At 43.6% G+C, this 20,813-nt stretch overlaps 1 protein-coding gene across 2 annotated transcripts in view; it reads right to left on the minus strand.

The window, feature by feature from the left end:
- The window catches only part of LOC115179822 (atrial natriuretic peptide receptor 1), a 63,073-nt gene that overhangs the window by 19,044 nt on the left and 23,216 nt on the right, over positions 1-20,813 (minus strand). For both annotated transcript variants that reach the window (XM_029741646.1, XM_029741637.1), the window contains exons 5-6: positions 19,654-19,789; positions 1,789-1,883 (exon numbers count right to left, since the gene is read on the minus strand). In XM_029741646.1, coding sequence (XP_029597506.1) covers positions 1,789-1,883; positions 19,654-19,789 — 231 coding nt within the window. The remainder of the gene's footprint in view (positions 1-1,788; positions 1,884-19,653; positions 19,790-20,813) is intronic.

Here is a 20,813-nt window from a genome sequence, read left to right on the forward strand (position 1 = left end):
AGATAAAATGAATCACTAACCTTTGAGGTGGCACTCATAGGACTTCATATTACACAATACATGTATGTTTTGTTCGATAAAGTTCATATTTATGTCCATAAATCTCATTTTACATTGGTGCGTTATGTTCAGTAATGTTTTGCTTACAAAACAACCGGTGATTTTGCAGAGAGCCACATCAATTTACAGAAATACTCATCATAAACTTTGATGAAAGATACAAGTGTTATGCATAGGATTATACATAAATGTCTCCTTAATGCAACCGCTGTGTCAGATTTCAAAAAAGCTTCACGGCGAAAGCACACCTTGCGATAATCTGAGTACAGCGCTCAGCCACCAAAACAAGCCATACAGATACCCGCCATGTTGTGGAGTCAAGAAAAGTCAGAAATAGTGTTATAAATATTCACTTACCTTTGATGATCTTCATCGGAATGCACTCCCAGGAATCCCAGTTCCACAATAAATGTTTGTTTTGTTTGATAAAGTTCATCTTTATGTCCAAATACCTCCTTTTTCTTTGCGCATTCAGTTCACTATTCCAGACGAAAAGCCAAAAAAGTTCCATTACAGTTTGTAGAAACATGTCAAACTATGTATAGAATCAATCTTTAGGATGTTTTTATCATAAATCTTCAACAATATTCCAACCGGACAATTCCTTTGTCTTTAGAAATGAAAGGGAACGCAGCTCATGCTCACGGCCGTGCGCATGATTTAGCTCATGGCATTCTGCCAGACCCCTGATTCAAACAGCTCTTATTCTCTCCCCCTTCACAGTAGAAACATGAAACAACATTCTAAAGACTGTTGACATCTAGTGGAAGCCTTAGGAAGTGCAATATGTCTCCACAGACACTGTATATTGGATAGGCAATCACTTGAAAAACTACAAACCTCAGATTTCCCACTTCCTGGTTGGATTTTTTCTCAGGTTTTTGCCTGCCATATGAGTTCTGTTATACTCACAGACATCATTCAAACAGTTTTAGAAACTTCAGAGTGTGTTTTATCCAAATCCACAGTCAACTTAGTGCATGTAAACTTCTGATCCACTGGAATTGTGATACAGTGAATTATAAGTGAAATAATCTGTCTGTAAACAATTGTTGGAAAAATTACTTGTGTCATGCACAAAGTAGATGTTCTAACCGACTTGCCAAAACTAGTTTGTTAACAAGAAATTTGTGGAGTGGTTGAAAAACTAGTTTTAATGACACCAACCTAAGTGTATGTAAACTTCCAACTTCAACTGTACATGTACATACTCTAGATCTCGCTGGATCAGTTGGTCATTAACCTCAGTGGCTTGCCACCAATTAATATTTATCATTCTGTCATTACATAAGACAAACACATTGGCACTGGGTGGATGAAATTACATATTAAATGATCATATGTAAACTGAAATAGGGTTTGTTAATACTGTATGCAATGGTATATTGTAGTGGTAATGGAGACATGGAGGTCTTTCTATGAACTGTAGAGACCTGAGCAGATGGTATATTGTAGTGGTAATGGAGACATGGAGGTCTTTCTATGAACTGTTGAGCTCTTTTCTTCCAGATGTTAATGCCTCTGGAGTACATCTAGTTTACTGTCCCATCTTCAAAACACACAGAGACTGTGTACACAGGCAGGCAGCTTCATGAGCACTGGCAGAATGAAAGAGATGAGGAACCTTAGTGTACGAGAGATGAGGAGCCTTAGTGTGTGTGTGTGAGAGAGAGAGAGAGAGAGAGAGAGAGAGAGAGAGAGAGAGAGAGATGTGTGTGTGTTCAGTACCTGGAAAACACTGGTGTTGGTGTCAGTCATGTCCCAGAGAGCAAAGTCTGTCTCTCTGTCCCCATTCTCATCTATCTGCACCAGGCCTGTTACACCTGTTGAGAGGACCAGAAGGAGAGAGGAGCCAAAGGGAGGTAGAGGAGTCAGACAATATTTAAAGGGACCAAATTAATGTTATCTTACACTAATATCCAGTTCAGGGATGAAAATAATCATCAAAGCACTCAGCAGGTAACAGTTATTACTACAAATTATTACTGTCGTTACGAAACGAGAGCAGATTTACATTTGAGGTTGTCCCTATTAGCTGACACCGTAAAAAGATCTCAACCATTGTGCAAGTTAGAACACCCATAACAACATCTCAAATGTAAAAAATAAACAGCCATAACTATCAAAACAAACATTGATCATGACAACAATTTCCCTTCAAATGATGGTGTTGGAGATACACAGATGCAAACACAAACAGTATAAGTTGGTACACCCTAGGTCCACCCAAAAGTATTCATCCATAATCACAGTAATATAGCTGGGCTATCTTGCTAATAAATCTAGTAGATGGCCATCTTGTATAACATTACTTTCATTTCCGGCTAAGACAACAGCCCAGGGTTGGTTTGGAGGTGCAGATAATAGCCTGAGAGCCATTCCATATTGAGTGTGAATGGAAAGAGGTGTCTATAGGGAGAAATTACATGACAGACGATGCCATTACTGGCATGGAAATGTCCAATCCAAATGGGGTTATCCTAGTAATAAAGAAATATACAGGCGTCATCCCTCTAATCAGAGGAGAGAGGGCCTGAGAGATGTGCTATGATATGGGACGGATTATCGGCTAGAGGGACATGCAGAAGATAGGGTAGCAGGCACGTGTGCACAAACGCACATACTCAAGAACACACACTTTCCCACAGATGCTATTGCCCTACTCACACACACACAGGCGGGCAGTGGTTAGAGAATGATTAACCTTGTGGTTGGTCTGGGAAAATTACATTTGGCCAGCGTCTGCATGGGGGGCTGCATGGTGTTTGGTTGTCAAAGGGTAAGGTGTGGAAGTAAGGGGATGATTTAGTACCTATTTAATAGAACATTATACACTTAACATTGACCAATGAGTCATGTGGGTGATGTCATCACGACTTCCAGGAATTGGGAGTAGCACTTCTTTGGGGGATGGTCCCTGGCTGGTCTGTCTGTGTTAAGAAAACTAGGTATGGGAAGTATATAAAATAATGGAGACACATTTACAGTAAAAAATGTAGCCTTTAAATCAAATCAAATTGTATTTGTCACATGCGCCGAATACAACAGGTGTAGATCTTACAGTGAAATGCTTACTTACAAGCCCTTAACCAACGATGCAGTTTTAAGAAAATACCTAAAAAATTAAAATTAACAAAAAAAAGATAAGAAAAACAAATAATTAAAGAGCAGCAGTGAATAACAATAGCGGGGCTATATACAGGGGGTACCGGTACAGAGTCAATGTGCGGGGGCACTGGTGTCGAGGTAATTGAGATAATTATGTACATGCAGGTAGGGTTGTTAAAGTGGCTATGCAAAAAGTCTGGGTAGCCATTTGATTAGCTGTTCAGGAGTCTTATGGCTTAGGGGTGAAAGCTGTTTAGAAGCCTTTGTCTTGATCATGTTGAGGGAGAGGTTGTTGTCCTTGCACCACATGTTCAGGTTTCTGACCTCCTCCCTATAGGCTGTCTCATCGTTGTCAGTGATCAGGCCTATCACTGTTGTGTCATCAGCAAACTTAATGATGGTGTTGGAGTGCCTGGCCATGCAGTCATGAGTGAACAGGGAGTACAGGAGGGGACTGAGCACGCATCCCTGAGGGGCCCCCGTGTCAAAGATCAGCATGGCGGATGTGTTGTTACCTACCCTTACCACCTGGGGGCGGGCCGTCAGGAACTCTAGGATCCAGTTGCAGAGGGAGCTGTTTCGTCCCAGGGTCCTTTAACCATCCCTCTGTCCGTCCATGTATCCATCATCCACCCATCCATTTTTCTTAGCCTCACAAACCTCTTACTGCTGTCTTACTCTTTATTAATAACTCGTTAATAATTCTTAGACCTTGAATGGAAATGGTGGGAGGAGGGCTGAATTTAGTGGGCTGCAGTGATGGAGGCTCAGTCCACCAGAGCTGTATTAGTCTGGTAGTGCTGACAGACTTTAATTGTGCTGCAAAGAACAGAGCCGGGGGGGGCATTTGCACAATGTGCTAGCAATCAGAGCAGGCGTTCAGAGCGTGTGGAGAAAGGTGGCACATTGTGAGCTACGGTACAGCGCAGTAGCTTGACAGCAAGTGTGTTAGTTGGGGAATTATAACTACCTGTATGCTTTCTTAAAAAGTTCAAATGGACTGCAGTGATGTAAAGTCATGAGTGATGCGTATTGGAAGTACAGTATATCAGATGAAGGCTGTATTGCCAACACATGTGGTTTTCAATAATGAAGAAGCAAGTTCTATACATCTTCCACTGTCCTCCTAAAGTGTCTGAATCTCTCTCACCCATCCAGGCCCATTAGTTAATGGAACAGAAGCCAGAGAGAAAAGCAGCTGTAACCTGATCCTTCCATCTTGACATCCTCCCTCTCTCTATGTATAAGGTCTATACTGGCTGCCTCCCTTTATGTACTGTATATATCTTGGTACATTATGTAAATTCATATATCATCAACAACAGTAAAACATCCTGTATATCTCATCTTATTCCCCTCACTGTTCAAATCCTTGTAATTACCTAAACTAAAACAGGAATCAGTTTGCCCTCTGCGCCTTTCCAAGTATGTTTGATTTGCACAGCAGTGTGTCCCTGATGGAGGAAGTTAACATCTGATTGAAAAAACATTGCATGACCCGTTCCGTACTGACGGCTAACCTGGGGGAGATGTCACCAGGCACATGCTCCTGGGCTGCCTATTCCTAAATCAGGTGTCAACTCCCTCCATCCAAGACTGCATAATGCACATCGTTTTAGTCTGGTCCTCTTTTTGTTGGGGTATAACAAGATATATAACAAGATCTCGCAGTCAAACAAAAGATTCCAGAAACATATTGACAAGGTAGAAAAAAAGGTCAAGTGTCTGAAAGAAAATGTCCATGAAAAAGCCAGAGGTGAGTCCATATTAGTGGCATGTTGTGGTTTTTAGGCTTCTGGTCGATAAATGCACAAGGCAACTGTCAAGGCATTTGAAAAGGGCACACAGAGGGAGGACTAGCAACACAATGCAGGTGGTCGCAGCGCGTTCCTAGACATTAATGAAACCTACAATCAAACACTTCTCTAATTCAGGGCATAACTGGAAAGTACTTTGACTTTAAATCTGGAGAAAGCACAGAGCACTCTTATGAATAACAACAACCGTTAACAAAGTGCACAGTGGAAGTGTCACTGCACCATTTGATTTTCCACCAAGTCACAGTGTAGTTTATGGATATGTATGGTGCCAACCAGGTGATTACAATCCTTAGCTGCTGTGAAGCCATGAGAGCAGCTGCTGATAGAGCTCCATTAGAGCCACATAAACAGCCTTTGTTCTTATCTACAGAGTGAACACATGGGAATAGGTGATATTTTGAGTATTTATTATCACTGCTGCTAAACGTGGGAGCACTCCTGTCACATACAGTATATGCAAATATTGACCTTATTGTACACTCACTGTAGTGTGATATGATATTGCAGCTCTACATCAGCTAGACCAGGAGGTTAACTTACAGGCTGTTTTATGTTCACTCTACTTAGTTGTCTGATGTCTGAAAACACAGGCTTGGAATTTTGGCCTTGCATTGGAGAAGAATGTGATTACTTTTGTCGAAAAATTAATCGGTTAATTATAATTATTTTTTGGAATGCTTTTAACGCCTCCCCACAAGCACCTCTCCTTGAAATAATTGCATTAACTGTGAGAAATAACTATGGCATTCTTCTACCCAGGCAGACGTGAAATAGTTTTCCAGTCTGCAAACCACCTGCAACTTATGTTCCTGGATCAAAGTGTGTTCTGCATACATACAGTTTAAGTCGGAAGTTTACATACAATTAGGTTGGAGTCATTAAAACTCCTTTTTCAACCACTCCACAAATGTCTTGTTAACAAACTATAGTTTTGGCAAGTCGGTTAGGACATTTACTTTATGCATGACACAAGTAATTTTTCCAACAATTGTTTACAAACAGATTATTTCACTTATAATTCACTGTATCACAATTCCAGTCAGAAGTTTACATACACTAAGTTGACTGTGCTTTAAACAGCTTGGAAAATTCCAGAAAATTATGTCATGGCTTTAGAAGCGTCTGATAGGTTAATTGACATAATTTGAGTCAATTGGAGGTGTTCCTGTGGATGTATTTCAAAGCCTACCTTCAAACTCAGTGCCTCTTTGCTTGACATCATGTGAAAATCAAAAGAAATCAGCCAATTCCTCAGAAAGAAAATTGTAGACCTCCACAAGTCTGGTTCATCCTTGGGAGCAATTTCCAAACGCCTGAAGGTACCACGTTCATCTGTACAAACAATAGGCCGCAAGTATAAACACCATGGGACCATGCAGCCGTCATACAGCTCAGGAAGGAGACACGTTTTGTCTCCTAGAGATGAATGTACTTTGGTGCGAAAAGTGCAAATCAATCCCAGAACAACAGCAAAGAACCTTGTGAAGAGGCTGGAGGAAACAGGTACAAATGTATCTATATCCACAGTAAAACGAGTCCTATATCGACATAACCTGAAAGGCCGCTCAGCAAGGAAGAAGCCACTGCTCCAAAACCGACATAAAAAAGCCAGACTACGATTTGCAACTGCACATGGGGACAAAGATTGTACTTTTTGGAGAAATGTCCTCTGATCTGATGAAACAAAATTAGAACTGTTTGACCATAATGACCATCGTTATGTTTGGAGGAAAAGGGGGAGGCTTGCAAGCCGAAGAACACCATCCCAACCGTGAAGCACGGGGGTGGCAGCATCATGTTGTGGGGGTGCTTTGCTGCCGGAGGGTCTGGTGCACTTCACAAAATAGATGGCATCATGAAGGAGGAAAATGATGTGGATTTATTGAAGCAACATCTCATTACATAAGTCAGGAAGTTAAAGCTTGGTTGCAAATGGGTCTTCCAAAGTAGTGGCAAAATGGCTTAAGGACAGCAAAGTCAAGGTATTGGAGTGGCCATCACAAAGCACTGACCTCAATCCTATAGAAAATTTGTGGGCAGAACTGAAAACGCGTGTGCGAGCAAGGAGGCCTACAAACCTGACTCAGTTACACCAGCTCTGTCAGGACGAATGGGCCAAAATTCAACCAACTTATTGTGGGAAGCTTGTGGAAGGCTACCCGAAACGTTTGACCCAAGTTACACAATTTAAAGGCAATGCTAACAAATACTAATTGAGTGTATGTAAACTTCTGACACACTGGGAATGTGATAAAATAAATAAAAGCTACTACTATTATTCAGACATTTCACATTCTTAAAATGAAGTGGTGATTCTAACTGACCTAAAACAGGCATTTTTTACTAGGATTAAATGTCAGGAATTGTGAAAAACTGAGTTTAAATGTATTTGCCTATGGTGTATGTAAACTTCCAACTTCAACTGTAACAACCCCTGCCTAACTAACTAAGGATGGCACACACCTGTTGTCATGTCCAAAAATGTACAGCAATCTGTGTTTACTTTGATTACCTTGAACCTTATCACATCAGTCAACAACAGTCAATAAATAAACATAGTTGTTTCATGAAATATATAGGTAACTAAGGATGGAAAAATGTACTATTCTAGGACTTACTTATGAATAATGTATAGTATTCATTATTCATCTGGACTCATCATGGGATTTTTCCTTAGCCTCTGATGGAGAGATAGGGAGTATGGGAGGGAGAGAAAGAAAGAGAGCGAGAGAGAAAGAAATAAGCAAGACCTCTAGTTATGAATGAATGACATCTCAGTTCACTGGTCACGATAACAACACCCACCCGTAGCACACGTTCCATCAGGTATATCTCACTGATCATCCCCAAAGCCAACACCTCTTTTGGCCGCCTTTCCTTCCAGTTCTCTGCTGCCAGTGACTGGAACGAATTGCAAAAATCGCTGAAGTTGGAGACTTATTTCCCTCACCAACTTTAAACATCAGCTACCTGAGCTGCTAACCGATCGCCGCATCTGTACATAGTCCATCTGTAAATTGCCCACCCAATCTACCTACCTCATCCCCATACTGTTTTTATTTTATTTACTTTTCTGCTCTTTTGCACACCAGTATTTCTACTTGCATATCATCATATGCTCATTTATCACTCCAGTGTTAATCTGCTAAATTGTAATTATTCGCTCCTATGGCCTATTTATTGCCTACCTCCTCATGCCTTTTGCACACACTGTATATAGACTTTCTTTTTTTTCCTACTGTGTCATTGACTTGTCTATTGTGTTATTGGCTTGTTTATTGTTTACTCCATGTGTAACTCTGTGTTGTTGTCTGTGTCACACTGCTTTGCTTTATCTTGGCCAGGTTGCAGTTGTAAATGAGAACTTGTTCTCAAATAACATACCTGGTTAAATAAAGGTGAAATAAAAATAAAATAAAAATGAAAGGGTCTCTATCGCTAAATGCTATTAGACTAAGATCAGTAGGGTCTCTGTCAATCCTTTTTACAGGCACTCCGTTGCCCACTAATAGCCTTGACAAGGTTCTCCAGATACCAAAGACTTCTGGGACAATGGGGCCTACCATGTACCATGTAGCTGTAGAGTTTCAGTACACATGATGAACAAAAGGGCACAAGCACAACAGTGCTTCATTCTTTCTCTCTGTTCCTATCCCCCTCTGCCCACTTGTCTGCCTGTCTCCTTTCTACAGTGCACTCTACACTCCAGCCCTGTGCTCCACTGTGGCTCGGATGACAAGGCTTCAGATTCACACAGCTCATTATCAGCTCGACCCAGGCCAGACCTACCGTTGGAAATACCAGCTGCCTAAGTGACCAGGGCCACTGCACAGAAGACAGAGGCAGAGAAAAAGGACAATGAGTGATGGATGGTGGGGAGAGAAAGGGAAAAGAGAAGGAGGTGGAGACAGATGGACAGAGAGAGATAGAGGGATGAGCGGAGGGTGGAGGCTGGCGTCAGAGGGAGATTGAGGGAGATGGCTCCTGCTGACACGGCCACGGGAGCTCTGGTTTCGCCTGATCAGATTACTCTCCTATTTTGGGGATTTCCTTTTTTTTCCAGGGGGACTTTTTGTTACATGACAGCCAAAAGAGAAATGAGATCTTTCCATGGCAAAGGACAGAGAGTTTAGAGGAGACAGAGAGGTCATGTAGGAGAGGAGAAGAGGGTAAAATAAGAGTTAAGGAGGATAAGACACGTTGAGACAGGAAAAATATGACAGAGCAGTGAAGTGAGGAGGAACACCTTGATAAGACAGAGAAAATATGGACAGATTGGTGAAGTGAGGAGGAAGGAAAAAGAGGAAGGCAGATCCCGTGGGATGGAATTAGAGAACTGTTCACAGAGGAGAGGATTGAGAGCAGAGGAGAGGAGCGCTAGACCAGGAAATAATGAGATGAGAAGGTGTGAAAGAATAACGATGAGTAAGGACAATGACTGATAGAAAAGATAGGGAGACTGGCATTAACAAGCTGGCGTACACAGCAGGACATCCACCTCTGACACTGAAATATTATTTTCACACACTTTCACAAGTTTACAACGTACAATTACTCATGAGTCATAAACTGTAGTTTAAATGCTGAAGTCAAGTTTCAGATGAAGGTTTTGTATTTCACTAGACCAATTTCACTTTCTATTTCACTTTCTAACAAAACATAACACAGAATATAACTAAAAAGCACTGAATCGGAAGCATAACAATGAACTAAAGCTACCAAACAGCTTACGCTTCAGTATGCACCGGTGTTGGCAAAAATAATAAAAGAAGCATTGACCTCGCATGCAACCAAACAAACCCTTCAGCCTTTCAATGCCTATGTTCGGTTGGGCTAACAGAATCAGTGTGAGGAGACTTCATCTGTTCTTGGCTGCTGCCCGCTCTGCCCTCCCACTGTCTGTCTGAAGTGTTCATCTCTGTTGTTTCTGTGCTCTGGTCCAACTCATAGTGATTGAGGAGAGAAGGATGGCCGTTTGTAAAGAGAGGTCAGCCAAGGAGATTAAAGGAAAAAGAGGGAGCAGGCAGTCAGTAATGGAGGACAGATGGAGGGAATAAAAGGGAAATGGGGAAGCAGGGTGAAAGAGGGAAGGATAGAGGAGTGCAGAGCAAACAACCTGGGTACTTACCTGATGAGATGTCCCTGATGACTTATGTCACCTCCTCAAGTATGTGTACTCTTCCAATGATTCAACGTATTTGTTCTTGCTGTTACCTTTGACTTGGTGTCAAGCACCTTTCACTGTCTCCTGTGACCTCACACATAATCTGACTCTCTGACCCCTGGACTCTGTGACCAACCAAACAAACATCCGATCAACAGCCCAACCCTTCAAATTCCCCTCAAGTCCCAATAAACAGAGGTTGCTAGGACTTGGCATCTGTCTTCAGGTCCCTCACAAAGGACTGGGACTGGGACAGAAGGGGTGAGGACATCCTGCTACAAGCTTTGAGACCACCATCTTCTATATCGGTCATTAGTAATGTCAAACACTAGTGCAAACCCACAAGTCTGGGTAAACACACGTAACCGTATGGCTTAGTCAGGGAGGTGTATGTGTTTGGGGGGAGGGGGTACTGGCAGAAAGTAAAAGGGTGATTAAATGATTTAATTTAGAAATGTTCAGCAAGGGGACTACCTCCTCCAGAATGCATAACACGGGGGAAAAAGTCAAACATAATTTGATGTTTTGTGGTCATAAAGATGTTCTTTTATGGATTAATTTGCTTTTAAAAGACAATGATGTCACCAGATTGACTCAGCTAGTGACATTCCATTAAGAGATACCAAGGACTCGGTGATAAATTACTTTTTTTTTACTGAACTGGACACAATTAAATTAATTTGAATGGATTTGAGGGACACATTCATTTGCAGTGTCCGGGAATGTGTTTGCTCAAAGTCGAAAGTGAAGATGAATTTTCTTCCGCTACAGACCATGGCTTGACTACAAACCGGCTGCCAGCTGAAATGAAGAAGGCTGTTCAATAACAATGTTGGCATTTTTTGTTTCTTTTTGATGCTCTTTCTTTCTTTTCTAAGATCTTGCAGAAACATGGAGAGGAAACATCTGCCTGTCTTCAAAAGGCCAAATGACACAACCATGGCCCGCTAATTGATCCTTTCCATTTAATATTTTCCCTGCTTTGAGGAGATTTCTGTTTTTGGCAAAACTTCCCCACAAAGGACATGTCCAAAGTTATAAAGCCTATTCCCACCTTATAACATCTAACTATAACGATTGTCGCAAGGAGGAGACCAAGGTGCAGCGTGGTAAGTGCTCATGATTCAATTTTATTTATACTCAGAACACTAAACAAAATAACAAACAAAGGAAAACGAACGTCACGTTCTGCAGGCTTTCACTGAGCTGTACAAAAACAAGATCCCACAACTGAAGGAGGGAAAAAGGGCTGCCTAAGTATGATTCCCAATCAGAGACAACGATAGACAGCTGCCTCTGATTAGGAACCATACTCGGCCAAACACAACGAAATACAAAAACTAGATTGCCCACCCCACATCACACCCTGACCTAACCAAACTAGAGGAAATAAAATGTCTCTCTAAGGTCAGGGTGTGACAGTACCCCCCCCCCCCCAAAGGTGCGGACTACCGGCCGCAAACCTGAACCTATAGGGGAAGGTCCGGGTGGGCATCTATCCTTGGTGGCGGCTCCGGTTCGGGGCGTAGCCCCCGCTCCGCCCGCTGATCCCTCCGCTTTTGTTTAACCGGACCATGGATCGTCGCCGGAGGAACCGGACCGTGAATCATCGCCGGAGACTCTGGACTGCAGACTGCCACTGGAGACTCTGGACTGCAGACCGCCGCTGGAGATTCTGGACTGCAGACCGCCGCTGGAGATTCTGGACTGCAGACCGCCGCTGGAGACTCTGGACTGCAGACCGCCGCTGGAGACTCTGGACTGCAGACCGCCGCTGGAGACTCTGGACTGCAGACCGCCGCTGGAGACTCTGGACTGCAGACCGTCGCTGGAGACTCTGGACTGCAGACCGTCTCAGGAGACTCTGGACTGCAGACCGTCTCAGGAGACTCTGGACTGCAGACCGTCTCAGGAGACTCTGGACTGCAGACCGTCTCAGGAGACTCTGGACTGCAGACCGTCTCAGGAGACTCTGGACTGCAGACCGTCTCAGGAGACTCCGGACTGCAGACCGTCTCAGGAGACTCCGGACTGCAGACCGTCTCAGGAGACTCCGGACTGCAGACCGTCTCAGGAGACTCCGGACTGCAGACCGTCTCAGGAGACTCCGGACTGCAGACCGTCTCAGGAGGTTCCGGACTGCAGGCCGTCTCAGGAGGTTCCGGACTGCAGGCCGTCTCAGGAGGTTCCGGACTGCAGGCCGTCTCAGGAGGTTCCGGACTGCAGGCCGTCTCAGGAGGTTCCGGACTGCAGGCCGTCTCAGGAGGTTCCGGACTGCTGGCCGTCTCAGGAGGTTCCGGACTGCTGGCCGTCTCAGGAGGTTCCGGACTGTAGGCCGTCTCAGGAGGTTCCGGACAGGGGACCGTCGCTGCAGGCTCCGTGCCATGGATCATCGCTGGAGGCTTTGTGCAATGGATCATCACTGGAGGCTCCGGGCCATGGATTATCACTGGAGGCTGCGTACCATGGATCATCCCTACAGGCTCCGGGCCATGAATCATCCCTACAGGCTTCTTGCCATGGATTATCACTGGAGGCTCCGGGCCATGGATTATCACTGGAGGCTTCGTGCCATGGATTATCACTACAGGCTCTGGGCCATGGATCATCACTGGAGGCTTCGGACCATGGATCATCACTGGAGGCTTCTTACGTGGAGCCGGAACAGGTCTCACCGGACTGGGGAGACGCACTGGAGGCCGGGTGCGCAGAGCAGGCACAGGATATACTGAGCCATGGAGGCGCACTGGAGGTCTGGAGCGTAAAGCTAGTACAACCCATCCTGGCTGGATGCTTACTTTAGCCCGGCAAGTGCGGTGCGCTGGCACAGGATGAACTGGGCTGTGAAGGCATACTGGCGACACAGTGCGTAGAGCTGGCGCAGGATATCCTGGACCGAGGTGGCGCACTGGAGACCAGGAGCACTGAGCCGGCACAATCCGTCCTGGCTGAACGCCCACTCTAGCACAGCAAATGCGGGGCGCAGGCAGTGCACACCGGGCTATGAATGCGCACTGGAGATATAGTGTGCATCACAGCATAACACAGTGCCTGGCTGTTCACCTGATCCCCACGGTAAGCACGGGGAGTTGGCTCAGGTCTCCACCCTGACTCTGCCAATCTAGCCGTGTGCCCCCGGCTGCCTCTCATGCTTCCGTCGTTGCCGTGCTAGTTCCTAGTCTCGTCGACGCTCTGCTCTCGCTGCCTCCACCTGTTCCCATGGGAGGCGATCCTATCCGGCCTGGATCTCCTCCCACATCCAGGATCCCTTGCCGTCCAGGATGTCTTCCCAGGTCCACTGCTCCGGACCACGCTGCTTGGTCTTTTTGTGGTGGGATCTTCTGTAACGATCGTCATAAGGAGGAGATCAAGGTGCAGCGTGGTAAGTGCTCATGTTTACTTTTAATTTACTCAGAACACTAAACAAAATAACGAAAAGGAAAAACGAACGTACGTTCTGCAGGCTTACACAGAGCTGTACAAAAACAAGATCCCACAACTGAAGGAGGGAAAAAGGGCTGCCTAAGTATGATTCCCAATCAGTGACAACAATAGACAGCTGCCTCTGATTAGTAACCATACTCTGCCAAACACAAAGAAATACAAAAACTAGATTGCCCACCCCACATCACACCCTGACCTAACCAAACTAGAGGAAATAAAACGTCTCTCTAAGGTCAGGGCGTGACACTAACATAAATGGTATCTACAGTGTAAACCAGTGGAGGCTCCTCAGAGGAGGAATGGGAGGGCCATGCTCCTCAGTGAATTTCATGAAAATAAAAATAGTGAAACATTAAAAAAGCTATCCTTTTTAGACAAAATATATTCACATGTCACCAAACAATTGATAAAAATACACTGTTTTGCAATGAAGGTCTACAGTAGCCTCAACATCACTCTGTAGGGTAGCAATGTCATTGGTGTAGAGAAGAGTAGACAGGAGGCTGTCGCAGGTTTAGAACTATTGAATTTATTTAAGCACCATAGATCAAAGCGGGACAAAACCCAAACACTGTTGTGCTCAAAATATATCTTCTCAAACAAAAATATAAAGTACTCAGGAAATAGTAGGAGAGATTCCTCTCAGGAAAACAAGTAACATTTACAATGAAAGATAAAGACAAATGGCAGAGGGTGTATATATACAGTGATAGACTGGTGATTGGAACCAGGTGTGTAATGATGACGAGACAAGTCCGGGGTTGATGAGTGAAGGGCGTTTGCCAGCAGTCGGTTCGGCAGCAGCTAGAAGGCCGGCGACGCCGAACGCCTGAGCTGGACAAGAGGGCAAGCCAAAGTGAAGGCTGGTGTGACAAGCACCATGGTGTAGCTGGAGGACAACTAGTTCCGTCCTCTGGGTACATTGACTTCAATACAAAACCTAGGAGGCTGGTGGTTCTCACCCGCTTACATAGACTTACACAGAAATTTTGACAACTTCTGGAGGACGTCGTCCAACCTATCAGAGCTCTTGCAGCATAAACTGACATGTTGTCCACTCAATCAAAGGATCAGATAATGAATCTAGTACTGAAAGTATAAGCTACAGTTAGCTAGCACTGCTGTGTATAAAAAGTGGTGAGTAGTTGACTCAAAGAGAGAGAAAGACAATAGTTGAACTGTTTTGAACAAATTCATTTCTTAAAGAATGAAGGAGAAGCAAGAGAGAGAGCGAGAGAGCTAGCTATATTTCTTATTTGTTTACCTTTCACTTACTTAGCCAATGCAGCTAGCTAGTTTAGCCTACTCAAACACCCGGCTCAGAGAGGGATTCTATGTTATCTAAATGGCTATGGCTATCCCACACTGGAACTCTTCCAAGTCAAGGTAAGATTTTGGTTTTAATAATGTATTGCTAACTGTACACTGTACCGCATGATTGTAGCGGGTTTACTAAGGCGTTAGTTCTAGTAGCTATGTTGTCTTGACGTTAGCTAATATGGTGACAATGATGTAGGCTGTGTGTAGCGGTTAGTAGTTATGATATGAAAGTTTGACTTGGAAAAGTTTTTTCGCCTGGTCACAGACAGCTGATGTGTTGTGCATTGAAGTCCAGAATCGAAGGGAAAAGCTTAGAGGAGGAGAGCGTATAGATGCGATAAGAAATAATCCAACAATCAAAGGGATCATGCTGTATGTATGTGGCTGCTATGAAAGTGAATTGTGTTTGTGGTGATCAGGAGTATTTTCATTCTGCCGATTTTGTTGTGAAATGCTTCTTAAACGTAAGCAAATGGAACGAAACAGGAATAAACATACCTGAATTTGTCCAACAGAAACTCTCGTTTGCAACTGTTGGACTAATGATTACACCCTAGATCAGCTAGACAGGCAAATTGTCTGTCACATTGATTACAAACATTTCTCTCGACCTGTGCGCCTAAGTTGTAAACTTTCATTCATAGGCTAGGATGTAGCAACCTCATGATGGGTATAGGGAAAATTTGAGTATCATGTAGTAGCCTAAACCTATCAATGTTACATTGAGCTGGTTGTATGGAATATGAATGACAGTCATCTAATGTGCTGTAATAGAAATACGGCCATGCTCATTAAAAAAAAGAATCGTCCGCCCTCATGTTAAAATCACCGACCGCCACTGGTGTAAACCTACACTATACTGTATATACAATAGTAGTGGATTCGGCTATTTCAGCCACACCCGTTGCTGACAGCTGTATAAAATCGAGCACACTGCCATGCAATCTCCATAGACAAACATTGGCAGTAGAATGGCCTTACTGAAGAGCTCAGTGACTTTCAACGTGGCACTGTCATAGGATGCCACCTTTCCAACAAGTCAGTTCGTCAAATTTCTTCCTTGCTAGAGCTGCCCCAGTCAACTGTAAGTGTTGTTATTGAGACCGTTGAGTGCTGAAGTGCGTAGCGCGTAAAAATCATCTGTCCTTGGTTGCAACACTCACGACCAAGTTCCAAACTGCTTCTGGAAGCAATGTCAGCACAAGAACTGTTCGTTGGGAGCTTAATGAAATGGGTTTCCATGGCCGAGAGCCACACACAAGCTTAAGATCAACACGCGCAATGCCAAGTGTCAGCTGGAGTGGTGTAAAGCTCGTCACCATTAGACTCTGGAGCAATGGAAACACGTTCTCTGCAGTGATGAATCACGCTTCACCGTCTGGCAGTCTGACGGACGAAGCTAGGTTTGGCGGATGCCAGGAGAATGCTACCTGCCCCAATGCATAGTGCCAATGGTAAAGTTTGGTGGAGGAGGAATAATGGTCTGGGGCTGCTTTACATGGTTCGGGCTAGGCCCCTTAGTTCCAGTGAAGGGAAATCTGTATATTTTTTGTTATTTTTTACCCCCTGTTTTCTCCCCAATTTCGTGGTATCCAATTGGTAGTTACAGTCTAGGACTCGGGAGAGGCACAACCCAACCAAGCCGCACTGCTTCTTGACACAATGCCCACTTAACCCAAAAGCCAGCCGCACCAGCATGTACTGCGCCCGGCCCGCCACAGGAGTCGCTAGTGCGCGATGGGACAAGGACAACTAACTTGTTGAAAAGGATTCCACCTTTCCAACAAGAAGAAATTTGACGAACTAACATGTTGTAAAGGATGCCACCTTTTCAACAAGTCAGTTCGTCAAATTTGTTCCCTGCTAAAGCTGCCCCAGTCAACTGTAAGTGATGTTATTGTGAAGTGGATACTTCTAGGAGTAACAACAACTCAGCTGCAAAGTGGTAGACCACACAAGCACACAGAACGGGACCGGGCAGCAGTGCCTTCGGGGAAGGCCCTGCTGGCCAAACCCTCCCGTAACCCGATGACACTAGGCCAATTGTGCACCGCCCCATTGGTCTCCAGGTCACGGCCAGCTGTGACAGACCCTGGACTCAAACCCAGAAGCTCTAGTGGCACATGCAGTGCGATGCAGTGCCTTAGACCACTGCGCCACTCAGGAGGCCATGAAGGGAAATATTAACGCTACAGCATACAATGACATTTTAGATGATTCTGTGCTTTCAACTAGAGGTCGACCGATTATGACTTTTCAACGCCGATACCGATTATTGGAGGACCCAACAGCCGATACCGATTAATTGGCCGATTTTTTAAATTTTATTTTTTAAATGTATTTATTTTATTTTATATATATTTGTAATAATGACAATTACAACAATACTGAATGAACAATGAACACTTATTTTAACTTAATATAATACATAAATAAAATCTATTTAGTCTCAAATAAATAATGAAACATGCTCAATTTGGTTTAAATAATACACAAACACAGTGTTGGAGAAGAAAGTAAAAGTGCAATATGTGCCATGTAAAAAAAGCTAACGTTTAAGTTCCTTGCTCAGAACATGAGAACATATGAAATGGTGGTTCAATATTCCCAGTTCTTCAATATTCCCAGTTAAGAAGTTTTAGGTTGTAGTTATTATAGGAATTATAGGAATTATGACGGGTCGACTATTTCTCTCTATACCATTTGTATTTCATATACCTTTGACTATTGGATGTTCCAATAGGCACTTTAGTATTGCCAGCCTAATCTCGTGAGTTGATAGGCTTGAAGTCATAAACAGCGCAATGCTGGAAGCACAGCGAAGAGCTGCTGGCAAACGCAGTAAAGTTTGAATGAATGCTGACGGGCCTGCTGCCGCTTACCACCACTCAGTCAGACTGCTCTATCAAATCATAGACTTAATTATAATATAATAAATACAGAAATACGAGCCGTTGGTCATTAATATGGTCAAATCCGGACACTATATTTTCGAAAACAAAACGTTTATTCTTTCAGTGAAATACGGAACCGTTCCGTATTTTATTGAACGGGTGGAAACCCTAAGTCTAAATATTGCTGTTACATTGCACAACCTTCAATGTTATGTCATAATTATGTAAAATTCTGGCAAATTAGTTTGCAATGAGCCAGGCGGCCCAAACTGTTGCATACACCCTGACTCTGCGTGCAATGAACGCAAGAGAAGTAACACAATTTCCCTAGTTAATATTGCCTGCTAACATGAATTTCTGGTTTAAATGCAGGTTTTAAATGCAGGTTTAATATGCAGGTTTAAAATAATTGTAACGGTTGTCGTCTGGAAAGGAGGACCAAAACGCAGCGGGTTGTATACTCATCTTCTTTTAATAGGCGAAAGATGGAAAACCAAACAAACACGTATACAAAATAAACAAAACGACGAATACAGTCTTGAAGGCAAACGACAGCAATTCAAGAGACAACCTCCCACAATTTACAAACACACCCTAATATATAGGACTCCCAATCAAAGGCAACTAGACAACACCTGCCTTCAATTGAGAGTCCACACCCCAATTAACTAAACATAGAAACAGACTAACTAGAAAGAACATAGAAAAAGACTAACATAGAGCAGTGACAAAAACCCCGGAATACATAAATCAACTACCCTCTACATAATACACATACCCCGAACCACATAAACCAAATACCCTCTGCCACGTCCTGACCAGCCTACACTAACAAAATAACCCTCATACTGGTCAGAACGTGACATATATAATAATATACTGTGTATTGATTTTAAGAGAGGCATTGATGTTTATGGTTAGGTACATTCGTGCATTGATTGTGATTTTTTCGTGAATGCGCTTTTGTTAAATCATCCCCCGTTTGGCGAAGTAGGCTGTGATTCGATGATAAATTAACAGGCACCGCATTGATTATATGCAACGCAGGACAAGCTAGTTAACCTAGTAATATCATCAACCATGTGTAGTTAACTAGTGATTATGTTAAGATTGATTGTTTTTGGCTCATTGCTGCACTCGCGTAACAGGTGGTCAGCATGCTACGCATTCTCCTTGTGGAATGCAATGTGATCGGCTATAATCGGCGTCTAAAAATGCCGATTGTTATGAAAACTCAAAATCGGCCCTAATTAATCGGCCAGTCAGTCAGCAGTGAACTGTCCCGTCAACCCGTCAGTAATAGTGAACTGTCCCGTCAACCCGTCAGTCAGCAGTGACCTGTCCCGTCAACCCCGTCAGTCAGCAGTGAACTGTCCCGTCAACCCGTCAGTCAGCAGTGAACTGTCCCGTCAACCCCAGTCAGTCAGCAGTGAACTGTCCCGTCAACCCCGTCAGTCAGCAGTGAACTGTCCCGTCGACCCGCTGTCAATGGGGAGTATTGTTATATCGTGCTGGTTCTCTCTCATTCTGCCACAAATCACTCAAAAATGTATCTACAGAGAAATTGCAAGGAAGACATTGAATGTGTTGTTGTTACAGAACTACCTCCTCAAAGGTGGAAACTGACAAAAGATCGTAAGCCAGAACTCAGAATTAATCAATTTGAAATTGTCTCTGTGACAAAACGCAGACCACTGTAGTTACCAGAGACAGAGCACCGAGCTAGTGCTAGACTGAAAACATGTTTTACACATGTTCCAATTTTTTTTTTTAACCTTTCGGACCCCTGATTCAATGGAATAAAGATCCAGGTTATAAACTGAGGTGCGAGGAGTGGACTGACCATTGTAGGTGCGGTTCCACATCCTCCTGGTTACGGTTTTCCCCACAGGTCTGTCCTCTGGCGAGGTCATGGTCTCGTTCAGGGCGTGGGTGTACAGCATCAGCCCGTCGTAGAACCCTCCGGAGATTATGTTCATCTGCAGGGAAGCAAAAGGATATTGTAGAAAAGTTATTAAATCTATCATCACCTATTTTTTTATGAGATCGCTTAGATCAACCATACCACACATGTACTAATAGTACACCTATTACCCTCATCCAATAGATATTATTTTCTATAATTAGAAAGCTACTGCGTATGTCTAGCTACAGTTGAAGTTGGAAGTTTACATACACTTAGGTTGGAGTCATTCAAACTCGTTTTTCAACCACTCCACACATTTCTTGTTAACAAACTATAGTTTTGCCAAGTCAGTTAGGACATCTACTTTATGCATGACCCAAGTAATGTTTCCAACAATTGTTTACAGACAGATTATTTCACTTTTAATTCACAGTATCACAATTCCAGTGGGTCAGAAGTTTACATACACTAAGTTGACTGTGCCTTTAAACAGCTTGGAAAATTCCAGAAAATGATGTCATGGCATAAGAAGCTTCTGACCTCCACAAATAAAATGCCTGAAGGTACCACGTCCATTTGTACAAACAATAGTACGCAAGTATAAACACCATGGGACCACGCAGACGTCATACAGCTCAGGAAGGAGACGCGTTCTGTCTCCTAGAGATGAACGTACTTTGGTGCGAAAAGTGCAAATCAATCCCAGAACAACAGCAAAGGACCTTGTGAAGATGCTGGAGGACACAGGTACAAAAGTATCTATATCCACAGTAAAATGAGTCCTATGTCGACAAAATCTAAAAGGCTGCTCAGCAAGGAAGAAGCCACTGCTCCAAAACTTTCATAAAAAAGCCAGACTACGATTTGCAACTGCACATGGGGACAAAGATCGTACTTTTAGGAGAAATGTCCTATGGTCTGATAAAATAAAAATAGAACTGTTTGGTCATAATGACCATCGTTAAGTTTGGAGGAAAAAGGGGGATGCTTGCAAGCCGAAGAACACCATCCCAACCGTGAAGCACGGGGGTGGCAGCATCATGTTTTGGGGGTGCTTTGCTGCAGGAGGGACTGGTGCACCTCACAAAATAGATGGC

The sequence above is a fragment of the Salmo trutta genome, chromosome 3 (assembly GCF_901001165.1).
Source record: "Salmo trutta chromosome 3, fSalTru1.1, whole genome shotgun sequence".
NCBI lineage: Eukaryota > Metazoa > Chordata > Actinopteri > Salmoniformes > Salmonidae > Salmo > Salmo trutta.